The sequence below is a fragment of the Panonychus citri genome, unplaced genomic scaffold (assembly GCF_014898815.1).
Source record: "Panonychus citri isolate SS breed McGregor unplaced genomic scaffold, ASM1489881v1 Contig00028, whole genome shotgun sequence".
Taxonomy (NCBI): Eukaryota; Metazoa; Arthropoda; class Arachnida; order Trombidiformes; family Tetranychidae; genus Panonychus; species Panonychus citri.
Genome location: NW_026515433.1, coordinates 2143018 through 2158337, shown reverse-complemented (window position 1 = coordinate 2158337; position 15320 = coordinate 2143018). Strand labels below are relative to the sequence as shown.

General features: G+C 29.4%; 2 protein-coding genes across 3 annotated transcripts; both read left to right on the top strand.

The window, feature by feature from the left end:
• The first annotated feature begins 7260 nt into the window (after positions 1-7260).
• On the top strand, positions 7261-8877 carry LOC128397087 (putative E3 ubiquitin-protein ligase UBR7). The gene has a single exon (XM_053357762.1). The coding sequence runs from the start codon at positions 7342-7344 to the stop codon at positions 8806-8808; it is 1467 nt and encodes a 488-aa protein (XP_053213737.1). The 5' UTR covers positions 7261-7341; the 3' UTR covers positions 8809-8877.
• Positions 8878-10956: 2079 nt separating this feature from the next.
• LOC128397089 (aspartate aminotransferase, cytoplasmic-like) lies at positions 10957-14336 on the top strand. 2 transcript variants are annotated; one of them, XM_053357764.1, is made up of 6 exons: positions 10957-11318; positions 12348-12638; positions 12852-13220; positions 13289-13454; positions 13513-13655; positions 13722-14336. In XM_053357764.1, exons 1-6 carry the CDS (start codon positions 11210-11212, stop codon positions 13853-13855), a joined length of 1212 nt encoding a protein of 403 aa, XP_053213739.1. In that variant the 5' UTR covers positions 10957-11209; the 3' UTR covers positions 13856-14336. The 2 variants fall into 2 exon arrangements, with proteins under 2 accessions (XP_053213739.1, XP_053213740.1); XM_053357765.1 differs by lacking the exon at positions 10957-11318 and adding an exon at positions 11882-12087.
• The last annotated feature ends 984 nt before the right edge of the window (positions 14337-15320 follow it).

The window sequence follows — 15320 nt, the reverse complement described above, 5'->3', positions numbered from 1 at the left end:
TTGTTTATTAATAGTAAAAGGTCAACCCTAAACAATTAAATCCTTTTTGTTAATTGTAACTAATCAATTTCCAGCCTTGACGGTCATCAACTTTAAAATTTAATTGTAATCAATGATTAACTGATGATATGTTTTAAACGGAAACAAAGACTTAATCAATTTAAAGGTGATATTTGTTATTTTCCGCAGAATTTAACTGATATTGTCAATATTCTCCCTAAAGCTTCTGAATTTGTATTGTTACTCGAAAAAAGATTTTACAAGAATCGTGATTTTGATCAACAATTCTTTCTGAACGCAATTAAAATTCGTGATGCTTTGAGGTGGTTGCATAACAATGTTCATTATTCTGAGGATAACATTACAATTGAGGAATAGAATATCACTTAATTAAAAATTCAACCTGTCTTGATTGAAATTAATTATTGGGTACAAGTAATTAATGTTAATTTGATATTTGAAACTATTCTGTCTAAATTAGTTCTAAATAATAACATTTTATCATTTAGATCTAAACACAAATACGAATCATCTTATTTTTCTTGTTTAATTTTACATGATGCATTTGAAATAGAAAGTTGGACTCCATCTGAATTAGATAACTTTGTCCTTAAATCAGTTGCTATTGATTTTGAGAATTCATTATTTGAATTCTACCAAGAGATTAGTGATTACCGTAATTCAGTTGAGATTAACATCAACGCTGTTCACCAATTGTACGATAATTCAAATCTTCAATATTAATCCAAATCAATGATATCGGACAATCGGATCGGTTAATCATTTCCCTCAATTGTTCACAATCAAAATTACTCAAAGTCTACTATTGGTGTAGATTAATTTACATTCATCAAACATTGTGAACAATTTGCCTTTAATCTTAATTGTTGTAATTTTAATTGTCAATCGAATTTTTGTTTTTCTAATTGATTCATAATTAATTTCGATTTTTGTTTGTTAATCGAATCGAAAGTTTTCTTTATAAAAAGAATTGAATAAATATCAATTATTGGAATTAGAAGATCAAAACTGGCCAACAAGTGACCAGAGAATATTTTCCTTCCTGATGACCAGAAAAGAGAGCAAAAAGAAAGAGGAAGAAAGAAGAAACCAGAAAAATTAATTAATTGGAATTAAAGTTTTCTATCCATTATGGATTAAAAGGGGAATGATGATTCCAACTGGATTAAAATTCACCTCGGATCAATTTGGATTTGATGAGAAATTTACTTTAACCATAATTACAATTACAAAGATACTAAAAATCAATCCAAAACCATTTGAATTAACAATCAAAACATTACCATTCATCATTTATGCCTTAGCAACACTACAATTGGTTCCAAAAGATTTAAACTTGAATAACAAAAAATCAACTGTTCAACAATTGAGCGACTATGTTAAGCAAACAATCAACGAATTTGATAAAATGAGATGATCAAAATATTCAAGATATAATTGATTACAGTAAATCTAAAGGTGTCATTGGATTAACCTTTGGCCTTGAATTGCTCTTCGACTTATCGTCAAAATAAATTACAGTTAACCCTTGAAACTTGCAGAGTAGAATAAGAATTTAATGCAGAAAAGAATCAGTATTTATTGGGATTAATAGTTCACTTTCATTTTGAATGTGAATTTCTCTTAATCAAATCCAACTGATAAATTTTAATTCACTGAAGTAATGATAAATTAGATGTAGGATTTCCGTTGTTAATGTTGAATTTTGATGTTGAATATCATATTGATTATGACGATGATAGAGTTATAAAGATATAATATGATTTTGATGCTGATGGTCCGGACTTCACTGTACCTGATTAATTAGAAAGTATAATGAGTTTCATTGGAAATAAATTGTAAATTTAATATTTTACACATTTAATTTTCAACAATCAATGGAAACAAAAACATTAATACATTGTCGTTCGATGAAAAAAATTTCATTCTCATCAATTACAATTTGAAAACATTGTTAGGTTGGATAGTTGAACTAAATTGGAGAGTAGTTTGATGTTAATTACACTGATTAGTGATTTAGATTACACTTTGTAACAATTAAATTGTCTTGTGTATTGATTTGAATTCCGTTTCTGTTATGTCTTTTGTGTATCTAATGAAATATTTAAATTCACTCGTGTTGTTACGCATGTTTACGAAGGTCAACGGATCGTTACAAGTTAATTGTAAATTTTAGTATGATTTATTATACAGATGATCCATTACTCACCGAAAAACATTTCAAAGTAAAGAATTTGAAGGTCATCTATTTTAATCACAAATAATGATTCATAGGATTCTTGTTTCTGTGCGATCAAGGTGAAGGTCAAATTGAGTTTAATATTTTATCAGACTCGTTGATCGAAAAGATTTTTTATCACGATTGACAACCACAGCATAACTTTTAAATTTACGATTTACGTTAAATGTCTTGGTAATAATACAAAACTCAGCTTTCCATAGTTTCTACCCTGAAGCTATGTCAAAGTTCTGGATGCAAGTAACATCTGCATGAACAAAATGCTGATGGCAATACGAGAAGATCTTCGTCAACGAATATAAATTTATATTAATTGTTAATATACAATAAACTATAAATTTGATATAATATAATGCATTATTAATTTGAATTTGTCGCTTTAATCCAGAAAAGTGGTACCGTTTTAATTCGTTTTACTACAATCTTTTTTTATATTTTTAATGTTTCTTTATTGTTTTATATTTGATGATTATTAATTTTCTGTCTGAATTTGTCCTTCCTGTTTAATTATTTAGTGAGTTGAATTCATTTAAGTTCAATTTTGAAATTATTTGAACTGGTTCATCAATTTCTTTAAATTGATCAATTCATTTGTGTTAATTTATTTAATACATCATCATTTTTTCATCAGCATTCTAATTTTCATCAATATTTGATTTTAGTGGTTTATTTTATTTATTCGTAATCGCGGTTTTTAAAAGCAAAACAAGCTGCCAGTCGGGTCTGGGGTTTTTTTTCCATAGGAAACTCTCCTTCACTTGTTTTATTTTAAATCATTTAATCACTTTTTTAATTGTTGTTTTGTCTCATAATTTGTTTGTTAGGTGATTCATCTACTGGTAGAATGTCGGGAAGTGAAAAATTATCTTCTATTGGAATGGTTTCCTCGCCACCAGCAGCAGAAGTGAATGGATCTGTAAAGAGGGAAGAGATTATTGTTGTCAATGATGAAGAAGAAGAAAGAAAGAAAAAAATAGAAAGAATGAAAAGAAACCAAATTTCCAAATGAAGATGTATTACTCTTGGTGATTTAAAAGCGGATTTTAAACCACATAAATTTTAACGTTTTAATCTAATCTTTTTAGATAAATTAATCTTCTAAATGGTGTTTTTTATATAGAATTATAATGCAGCTTATCTCAATTCAGATTAAAGTGAACTTATAATACCCTTACCCTTCGGGTCTGGGGCACCAGATGGCAGCAGCTCCATGGCGGCAATGGTTATGATTTTGTTTCATTTTCTTTGTCCTCTTGGTAATATTTGTTTTATTTTCGCTCCTGTTTTCTTTGCCCCAGACCCGAAGGGTAAGGGGTATTATAAGGATTCACTTTAATCTGAATTGAGATAAGCTGCATTATAATTCTATATAAAAAAAACACCATTTAGAAGATTAATTTATCTAAAAAAAGATTAGATTAAAACGTTAAAAATTTATGTGGTTTAAAAATCCCGCTTTTAAATCACCAAGAGTAACACATCTTCATTTTGGAAATTTGGTTTTCTTTTCATTCTTTCTATTTTTTTCTTTCTTTCTTCTTCTTCCTTTCATCATATTTAGAATTTACCATTAATTTAATTAAAGTAAATTAAAAAATAAAAAACGATAATTATTTGATGCATTGATGATGAATTTGATTACTTAAATTCAAAATGTAAATGTATTCAAGATCAAAGTGGAAATTCAAAACTTAGATAATTAATTAATTCAATCATTAATTATATCATTTAATCTTTAACTCAATTTTGGTTAATCCTTCAATGTAATGAAGGAACATTCAACTGTTTAATGTAATTAGTTTGCTTAATTAAATCACATTGAGAAAAAGGTTTAACATGTAATTGTAAATTAAATAACGGACGGAAATGTCCCATTTAAATGATAATTAGTCCAGAATAATATAATTAGAATTAAAATTTCTATTATCATTGAATTTCCATTGTTTTGATTAATTGTTTAAATTGTTTGTTCTCTTCTTGTTTGTTTATTAATAGTAAAGGTCAACCCTAAACAATTAAACTTTTTGTTAATTGTAACTAATCAATTTCAGCCTTGACGGTCATCAACTTTAAAATTTTATTGTAATCAATGATTAACTGATGATATGTTTTAAACGGAAACAAAGACTTAATCAATTTAAAGGTGATATTTGTTATTTTCCGCAGAATTTAACTGATATTGTCAATATTCTCCTAAAGCTTCTGAATTTGTATTGTTACTGAAAAGATTTTACAAGAATCGTGATTTTGATCAACAATTCTTTCTGAACGCAATTAAAATTCGTGATGCTTTGAGGTGGTTGCATAACAATGTTCATTATTCTGAGGATAACATTACAATTGAGGAATAGAATATCACTTAATTAAAAATTCAACCTGTCTTGATTGAAATTAATTATTGGGTACAAGTAATTAATGTTAATTTGATATTTGAAACTATTCTGTCTAAATTAGTTCTAAATAATAACATTTTATCATTTAGATCTAAACACAAATACGAATCATCTTATTTTTCTTGTTTAATTTTACATGATGCATTTGAAATAGAAAGTTGGACTCCATCTGAATTAGATAACTTTGTCCTTAAATCAGTTGCTATTGATTTTGAGAATTCATTATTTGAATTCTACCAAGAGATTAGTGATTACCGTAATTCAGTTGAGATTAACATCAACGCTGTTCACCAATTGTACGATAATTCAAATCTTCAATATTAATCCAAATCAATGATATCGGACAATCGGATCGGTTAATCATTTCCCTCAATTGTTCACAATCAAAATTACTCAAAGTCTACTATTGGTGTAGATTAATTTACATTCATCAAACATTGTGAACAATTTGCCTTTAATCTTAATTGTTGTAATTTTAATTGTCAATCGAATTTTTGTTTTTCTAATTGATTCATAATTAATTTCGATTTTTGTTTGTTAATCGAATCGAAAGTTTTCTTTATAAAAAGAATTGAATAAATATCAATTATTGGAATTAGAAGATCAAAACTGGCCAACAAGTGACCAGAGAATATTTTCCTTCCTGATGACCAGAAAAAGAGAGCAAAAAAGAAAGAGGAAGATAAAAGAAGAAACCAGAAAAATTAATTAATTGAATTAAAGTTTTCTATCCATTATGGATTAAAAGGGGAATGATGATTCCAACTGGATTAAAATTCACCTCGGATCAATTTGGATTTGATGAGAAATTTACTTTAACCATAATTACAATTACAAAGATACTAAAAATCAATCCAAAACCATTTGAATTAACAATCAAAACATTACCATTCATCATTTATGCCTTAGCAACACTACAATTGGTTCCAAAAGATTTAAACTTGAATAACAAAAAATCAACTGTTCAACAATTGAGCGACTATGTTAAGCAAACAATCAACGAATTTGATAAAAATGAGATGATCAAAATATTCCAAGATATAATTGATTACAGTAAATCTAAAGGTGTCATTGGATTAACCTTTGGCCTTGAATTGCTCTTCGACTTATCGTCAAAATAAATTACAGTTAACCCTTGAAACTTGCAGAGTAGAATAAGAATTTAATGCAGAAATCAGTATTTATTGGGATTAATAGTTCACTTTCATTTTGAATGTGAATTTCTCTTAATCAAATCCAACTGATAAATTTTAATTCACTGAAGTAATGATAAATTAGATGTAGGATTTCCGTTGTTAATGTTGAATTTTGATGTTGAATATCATATTGATTATGACGATGATAGAGTTATAAAGATATAATATGATTTTGATGCTGATGGTCCGGACTTCACTGTACCTGATTAATTAGAAAGTATAATGAGTTTCATTGGAAATAAATTGTAAATTTAATATTTTACATTTAATTTTCAACAATCAATGGAAACAAAAACATTAATACATTGTCGTTCGATGAAAAAAATTTCATTCTCATCAATTACAATTTGAAAACATTGTTAGGTTGGATAGTTGAACTAAATTGGAGAGTAGTTTGATGTTAATTACACTGATTAGTGATTTAGATTACACTTTGTAACAATTAAATTGTCTTGTGTATTGATTTGAATTCCGTTTCTGTTATGTCTTTTGTGTATCTAATGAAATATTTAAATTCACTCGTGTTGTTACGCATGTTTACGAAGGTCAACGGATCGTTACAAGTTAATTGTAAATTTTAGTATGATTTATTATACAGATGATCCATTACTCACCGAAAACATTTCAAAGTAAAGAATTTGAAGGTCATCTATTTTAATCACAAATAATGATTCATAGGATTCTTGTTTCTGTGCGATCAAGGTGAAGGTCAAATTGAGTTTAATATTTTATCAGACTCGTTGATCGAAAAGATTTTTTATCACGATTGACAACCACAGCATAACTTTTAAATTTACGATTTACGTTAAATGTCTTGGTAATAATACAAAACTCAGCTTTCCATAGTTTCTACCCTGAAGCTATGTCAAAGTTCTGGATGCAAGTAACATCTGCATGAACAAAATGCTGATGGCAATACGAGAAGATCTTCGTCAACGAATATAAATTTATATTAATTGTTAATATACAATAAACTATAAATTTGATATAATATAATGCATTATTAATTTGAATTTGTCGCTTTAATCCAGAAAAGTGGTACCGTTTTAATTCGTTTTACTACAATCTTTTTTTATATTTTTAATGTTTCTTTATTGTTTTATATTTGATGATTGTTAATTTTTCTGTCTGAATTTGTCCCTTCCTGTTTAATTATTTAGTGAGTTGAATTCATTTAAGTTCAATTTTGAAATTATTTGAACTGGTTCATCAATTTCTTTAAATTGATCAATTCATTTGTGTTAATTTATTTAATACATCATCATTTTTTCATCAGCATTCTAATTTTCATCAATATTTGATTTTAGTGGTTTATTTTTATTTATTCGTAAATCGCGGTTTTTTAAAAGCAAAACAAGCTGCCAGTCGGGTCTGGGGTTTTTTTTCCATAGGAAACTCTCCTTCACTTGTTTTATTTTAAATCATTTAATCACTTTTTTAATTGTTGTTTTGTCTCATAATTTGTTTGTTAGGTGATTCATCTACTGGTAGAATGTCTGGAAGTGAAAAATTATCTTCTATTGGAATGGTTTCCTCGCCACCAGCAGCAGAAGTGAATGGATCTGTAAAGAGGGAAGAGATTATTGTTGTCAATGATTTACCTGGTTGTGAATCTGGTTTACCTGTTGAAGAAGATTGTGAAAATGTTATCACCATGATGGATGTTCTTGAAGAAGAGAAACAATTGGAAGATGATGCTTTCGCTGTTCTTGGTGGATCAGATGAGAAAGATTGTACTTATCTTCGTGGTTATGTTACTCGTCAAGCTTTATATGCATGTAATACTTGTAGGTCAAATTCTGGTGAACCAAATGGTATCTGTTTGGCTTGTTCGTATGCTTGCCACGAAGGCCATGATCTTTACGAATTGTATACTAAACGTTCCTTCCGTTGTGATTGTGGTAATTCACGAATGACTGGTGGAACCAAATGTAATCTTTGCCCAACCAAAAGCCCTTCTAATCCTGACAACGTGTACAATCATAATTTCTCGGGCTTGTATTGTGTCTGTGACCGACCTTATCCTGATCCAGAAAATGATGATCCAATGTATCAATGTATCGTTTGTGAAGATTGGTTTCATGATGCTCACCTGGAATCTGAAATACCTGAGGAAAAAGGGTTCGCTGAAATGGTTTGTAGCCATTGTATGGCTAAATTAGATTTCCTTTGGTATTATTTTAAAGATACATTCAGAGTTAATGAAGAATCATCTCAATTAAATCAACAACAACCACAACCAATGCCATCCAGTTCACAAGAAGATCAAAAATCCGTTGAATTTTTACCAATCTCTTCTCAATCTTCATCCTCATCCTCATCTTCATCTAACATCTTACCAAGTTCAGCTTCATTATCTTCATTATCCACTCCATCCTCCTCACAACCATCCTCATCCTCATCATCATTTTCTTCAGCCCAAAATTCAACCAATGAAAAAGAAAAAAAATCCAATTCATCTCTGGGTAACACCGATATTAGCAGTGATTCTGGAATTGAAAGCTCCTGTGATTCTGTTGTCGCAGTAAATTCCAATGAATGTAAACTTGAATCTCTTAAATCGAAAATATCAATTGATGGTCTTAAAGGATCTTCTTTCTGGGAAGAGGGCTGGCGATCTGCTCTCTGTAAATGCCCACTTTGTTTGGCTAAATATTCATCCCTTGGTTGTGGTTTTATTTGCGACGAAAAGGACACTGTGTCTTTCTATGAGAAACAGGGTAAAGAGAAAAGTATCCAAATAAGTCAATATGAGCGAGGTCTCAATGAGATCAATAAAATGGATCGAGTTACCACCATTGAAGCCATCCAGCAATGTAACTTTATGGCCGATGAATTGAAAAATTATTTAAAAAAGTTTGTTGATAATAATAAGGTGGTTCGACGAGAAGATATTGATGAATTTTTCGCTGGACTTGCAGCTCGTAAACGAGTTCGAAACGATAATTATGGATATTAATACATGTAAATCTAAGAAATGCCAAAGAAATTTTTACTCGATTTATTGGAAAACAAAGAGAGAGAAAAAGAAATTGGTATCCTGGTCAATAAACCACAATTCTTTTGCTACTCAAATTGGAAAAACACAAACAATTGGTACATTAATTTAGTGGTAAAAGATAAACGAAAAAAAAATTATATATAATAATCGGTTGACTTAATTGTTCGTAATCAGATTATCAAATTTGATTCTGTTTCTATGTAAAACCTTTGTGGAAAAAAAATTGTTCTCAATAATTATCATCTTCTTTTGCTGGAAAATCAATCAATAGTTTGGTCAATTGTGTTGACCTAACCACCACCAACGAGCTTGATATTATATGAGAGAGCAAACAAAATGAAAAACAAATAACAATAATCAACAATCAAGATCTGAATGATTAGAGAAGTTGATAAATAATTTTTATTCTCGGATAAAAAAACATCAACAACAACAACAATTTACAATTTCATTGATTTTCCTGATTACTGTTAATTGACAGTAAATGTTGAAAAAGTTTTTATCATCAAATTTAATTGTAACTGTGTAGGTTCAAAACAACAAGACACAATTTAATTGAACCATTTAAGGTAATAATAATTAGTAGTAAATTAAGTTCGAGTAAGAAAAAAAAGTTGAACACAATTAACCAGGATGACAAACACATAGAGACAATTAATGTTAATTATTGACAATTGGATCCAAAAATGTTACAATTAATCCACTGGAACCCAACATTGTGATATCGGAGCGACAAAACTTTCCGCCTCAGGGTAATGTTGTTTACACAAATTGATATAATATTTAACGGCTTTTGGACCTTCGTACTCGTCGGTAATATATTCACATGGGACACAAACACCCTTACGATTACACTGACGAACACATAATCGACCATAATAAGTGTCACCCTTTTTACAAGCGATGAATCTTGGAACTCGACACTTTTGATCACAATTAACCGTCGCAATTAAGACAAACAGACTGATTGTTACGAGAAGAAAATTGAAACAATTTAATGGAAAACTTTTCCCGCAGATGACGATCATTATTATTATTATAAAACTTGTAATGAAAACTTTTCGTCAATTTAGTTGTTAGTTTGATTAACAAATCATGGAATTGTAATTGTAATTGAAACAGAGAAAAACAAAAACGGTTAATCAATTAATTTAAGTGGAATCGGTGATGATGATGATGATGATGATGATGATTATAATTAACTTGCGTTGGTGTCACAGAGCGACAATGATCCAGATTAACAGTTAATCTTTGATTATGATGAAAATCTTAATTTGGTTGATGATTAAGTTTCAACCTCTCTCTTTAAAATGGACACTTAAACTGGATTTAAATTGTTTAATTAAAAGTGTTAACCTTACCTGGAGAAATTGAAATAACCGTTATTCTGATCACTTCCTTTTATTTGGGCTTATCCATTTCTTTTTTCATCTTCTTCATCATGATGATAACATGATGATGATAAAGATGATGGGATGTCCATTAAGGGGCTGGTCATCTTCACCTTTAGGCTATTCAACCCTTTCTAATGTTTATCTCTTCCTTTATTATTTGTGTTCCTTGACCAGCAATCAACTTTTCATCTGTTGACCAATAGAATAGGAAATTAACTCTCAATTCTGATTGAATTGATTTTCTACAATTTGTTGATTATTGAAACTTCCGCATTTAGTTACGAGTAAATCAAAGGTTCTTTTTCTGTTGATCAATTTAAATGCTAATAATTGATTAATGAAAAAAAAATGAATAAAAACTTTTCCAATTGATTGAAATGATATTGATTGTGATTGTTAGATTAGGATGATTATTATTATTATGGAAAACAATTGGATTCAATTTGGTTGATAAACAATTGAATCATTGATATCAAAATGATTCGTTGGTGATTAGTGATGATTAGTGGTGATTGTGAGGATGTGGATTATCAAATGAGTGATTTAATTGATTGGAATATGATATTAATTGTTGATGGTGTTGAAAAACCCGCTGAATTGAATCAACTGAATCTCCTCCTCGAACTCAGGGTAACCTTGAAATTAATCTTCTCTGTCTTTTCCTCTGTCTTCCTAGGTTTTCATCTGTTTTTATATTCCAATGTTGATTTAATTATCAATAGTTTTGTTGATTAGTAACAACCTTTTCCTTTTCAATCATATTTGATTGTTTGTCCTTCTCGATTGATTGTCACCATTTGCAAGTCAATCGTATTGAACAATTAGTGTTTTCTTCAAGGTCTCGAATCATATTCACTAAGAATTTTTAACTCCAACAGAATAGAATTGATCAAATTTGTGATCTTTTTTTCTTTCGATAATTTTTCTTAATTGTTAATCTACTAAACGATAACTGAGAAAAAAATATGTCCATGTTTGAGAATGTCCAAAGTGCCCCACCGGTGGAAATTTTCGTTCTTTCTCGTAGATTCACCGAAGATTCATCGCCAAATAAGATGAATCTCAGTATCGGAGGTAAGAACATCTCTTTTCACAATCAATTCATTTGCTATCAATCAACAATCAATGATTAGCACCGATTCTCTCTCATGATTACATAAGAAAACTTCCAATGACCTTGTGTACCTTTTTTTTCTCGTTAATTCCTTGAACATCCAATTACATCTGAGAGAATCTCTTGATTTCTCTTACCCTGAAAACATTGGAATTAGTGATAAATGTCCTTGAATTTACGTTAGAAACTCAATTTATCGTAGTAATTAAACGAAAATATTATCGGATTAACATTCATGCAAACAGATTAACAGATCAATTCATTTACAATCTACAACATAAAAAGAGTTGAATTCGCTAAATCATCAACGTATTCACTTCAATAATCCAATATCATCATTAAATTAACGAAAATACTCCGTTAATTAAATGTTACTTCTGACGATATTTTCACTTTAGATTGAAAAAAATAACGTTGATCATTTTCGTCTATTTGATAATTGAATTAACCGCTTTTCTAAATTGACCAATGAGAAGCGACCTAAGTTTCTCTCTCATTGTTGATTGTTATTCAACCGGTTGAATAGTTAGTTAACTATTGATTGTCGATCGTTTCAGTTAATTTTGTTTTAATTTTTTTTGTGTCAACAATTAACTTTGTTTTTCTCAATTGTATTGAAAATGAGTATTTTTAATGGCGTTGAAACTGCTCGAGTAGTCGAAACCTTTCACCTTTCTCGTCTATGTGATGCTGATCCTTTTCCTGAGAAAATTAATTTAACCACCGGAGGTAAAATTTTATTAATTTGGTCTATTCTTTTCAATTTTTTTCTCTGGTCATTTAATGGATTTTAATTTAATTGTTTACTTCTTACTCTATGTGACTATTTAACTGACTGAATTTGAGTTCCTACATTTTACTTGAAGAAATTGTTAGGTGATTTCTTTGATGTTCCGTTAATAGAATATTTGTTTTTTCTATTCTTTTCTATTTTTGTTTTCTCAAAATTTTTGGCTTTTCTTCTGTTTTTTTTTCTCTTTCTCTTTTAGCTTATCGAGGAGAAGATGGTAAACCATGGGTTCTACCTGTTGTTAGAAAAGTTGAACAAGAAATGGCTGCAGATGAAACTCTTACTCATGAATATCTTGATATGCTCGGTGATCCAGATTATTCAATTGCTGCGACTAAAATGCTTCTTGGTAAAGAATCAATCGCCCTTAAGGAAGGCCGAGCCTTTGGTATTCAAGCTCTAAGTGGAACAGGATCTTTACGGATCGGAGCTGATTTCTTACGAAGTTGTCTAGGAGCTGATTCAGTCTACATCTCGGCACCATCTTGGCGTAAGTTAATCTCATGAAAAAAATATTCGTGACGGAAGATTTTCATCTCGGATGTTATTCATTAAACAATTTTGATTTGATTCTAAATTGCAGGTTATTGTTGGTTTAACCTCTAATTTTATTGTCTGGTTAATCAACTTTTTTTCTCATTCAAACTTACCTTTTCTAAAACTTTCTAACATTTAATTTACTTAATTCTTTTTCATCCCACAGCAAATCATCAATTGTTATTCAACCATTCAGGATATAAGAACATTAAAACTTATCGTTACTGGGATGCTACAAATCTTTGTCTCGACTTTAATGGGATGATTGAAGATCTGTCTCAGGCTCCTGCTGGATCAGTAATTATACTTCATGTTTGTGCTCATAATCCAACTGGGTGTGACCCGACAGCCGAACAATGGGAAAAAATTGCCAATTTGATGAGAGAGAAGAAACTTTTCCCGTTCTTTGATTGTGCTTACCAAGGTTTTGCCTCTGGTGATTTGGAAAAAGACGCATTCGCAGTTCGGTATTTTGTCGACCAAGGTTTCGAACTTTTCTGTGCTCAATCTTTCGCCAAAAACTTTGGACTTTACAGTAAGTGATGAACGACAATTGGACCGTTCGATTTATAAGTAATTCTAATTTTTTTTTTCTCATCTCAGATGAACGAACTGGCAATTTAACGATTGTTGTTAAAGATCCTAAAGTGATTGTTAATATAAAAGCACAAATAACTTTGATTGTCCGTGGTAATTATTCAAATCCACCAGCTCATGGTGTTCGTGTGGTCAAGCGAGTTTTGTCCGATCCTAAACTTTTCGGTGAATGGTAAGTTATTATTCTAATTATCATTAGAAACTCTATTAATTTTCTTTTCAATTTAAAGGGAACAACAAATCAAAATAATGGCCAATAGAATAATTGAAACTCGAAAATCGCTACGAGAAAAACTCGAAGCTCTTGGAACATCCGGAAAATGGAATCACATCACCGATCAAATTGGAATGTTTTCTTACCTTGGACTGTCTGGTAATTAACCAATGCGAACTTAATTATTGAGACGATTAATTAATTATTCTTTTTCAATTTCAACAGAAAATCAAGTTAATTATCTTGTCGATCAATGTCATATCTACCTTCCTAAAAGTGCTCGCATATCAATGGCTGGAATCAACAAATCTAATATTGATTATCTTGCCAAATCAATTCATGATGCGGTTACTCAATAATTATCCTGATTCCAATCGTAAAGATAATCAATGATCACAATCGGATATCGGAAAATGAATCAATCTCCAATGGAAAACCATCTGTTAATTATCAACAATCAATTTACAATCAAAGCTAAACTAATGGGTTGAATGGCAACGGGAAGGAAATGAAAAGATATTTAATTATCGATTCTCATATAACATAATAATATTTTACAAATGAAATTGATGAAACTTGATAATTATTAGATATTAATGATTATAATTATTAATCAGTTTCTAATTGTTAACAACCTAATTCCTGATAATTTATATGATAATTTAATCTCAATATTTAATTCCAAATGAACGTAAAAAGAAAGCATAATTTAGACAAACAATTGTAAAAGAAAAACAATATTTAAAACAATTTAGTTTGATACAAATAATAATTAAAATTAAATCTCATTGTACAATTTACAATCTAAATTGATTGAGATTATTCACAATCAACCAACAATTAACTTGCTCTCAATGTTTACACAATTAACTTTTTACTTGTTCTGCCCTCGAAAAACAGTTAACCAAATAAGAGTAAAAAGTTTTCCAGTTAATTGCAAATGATTAAGAATAGAAAATGAAATAATAGATCACCTCTGGTTTCGACAATTGGATCAGTTAATTGTTAACAATTAACCTTAGACAATCTTCTTTTCGCCGTCACTGTTGCGATAAGTGAATCAAATCCGCAAATAGAAAAAAAAAGTTCCAATAACAATTGAATTAGAAGATTATTATTATTTTAATTATTCCAAATTTCTAGTTGAATACAATTAACTTTTTTTCTCTTCTTAATTTTGATTCACTTCACGAATCGATGATTCTAATTGTGATGATAGTATTTAATTGTTGCCCTGGTTTCCTTTTCTTGGCATTAATACCTTTTCCTTGCCATCCTCTATTTACAAATTATTATTATCACTTTTAATCGACAATTTAAATTGTGACAATTAATTATTTTCACCATTTCATATGTTGACATCATCTTATATAAGATCTTCATCATTTCATCAATTTAATTCAGTTGAAAATCTGATCGTAATTGAATCAGTTTGGTGAGTTTGTTTTTCCAACTAAATTAAAAAGTTTGCTATTAATTTCTATTAGTGTTAATTGTCATCAACCAATCTATTCAACAACAATTAGTTAATCATGAAACCAGCAGTTCTTTGCTTTTCAACATTTTTTGTTTTAATTTTAATCATCTATTTATTGGCAATCAATTTTGTCCGTGATTAGTTAATCAGTGAAATATAATTTGCCATACAATTGGATTGGGTAAGTTTCTGGATTAATTTAATAATCAACAACTAATTAATTGATTACTCTCTCTCTCTCTCTCTCTCAGCTTAATTGCCAACCAATTAAGAGATAAACAATCAAAATGAAACATAACTGGATTAAAGTGCTTCCATTAATCAATTACCACTGTGATTAAAACAAT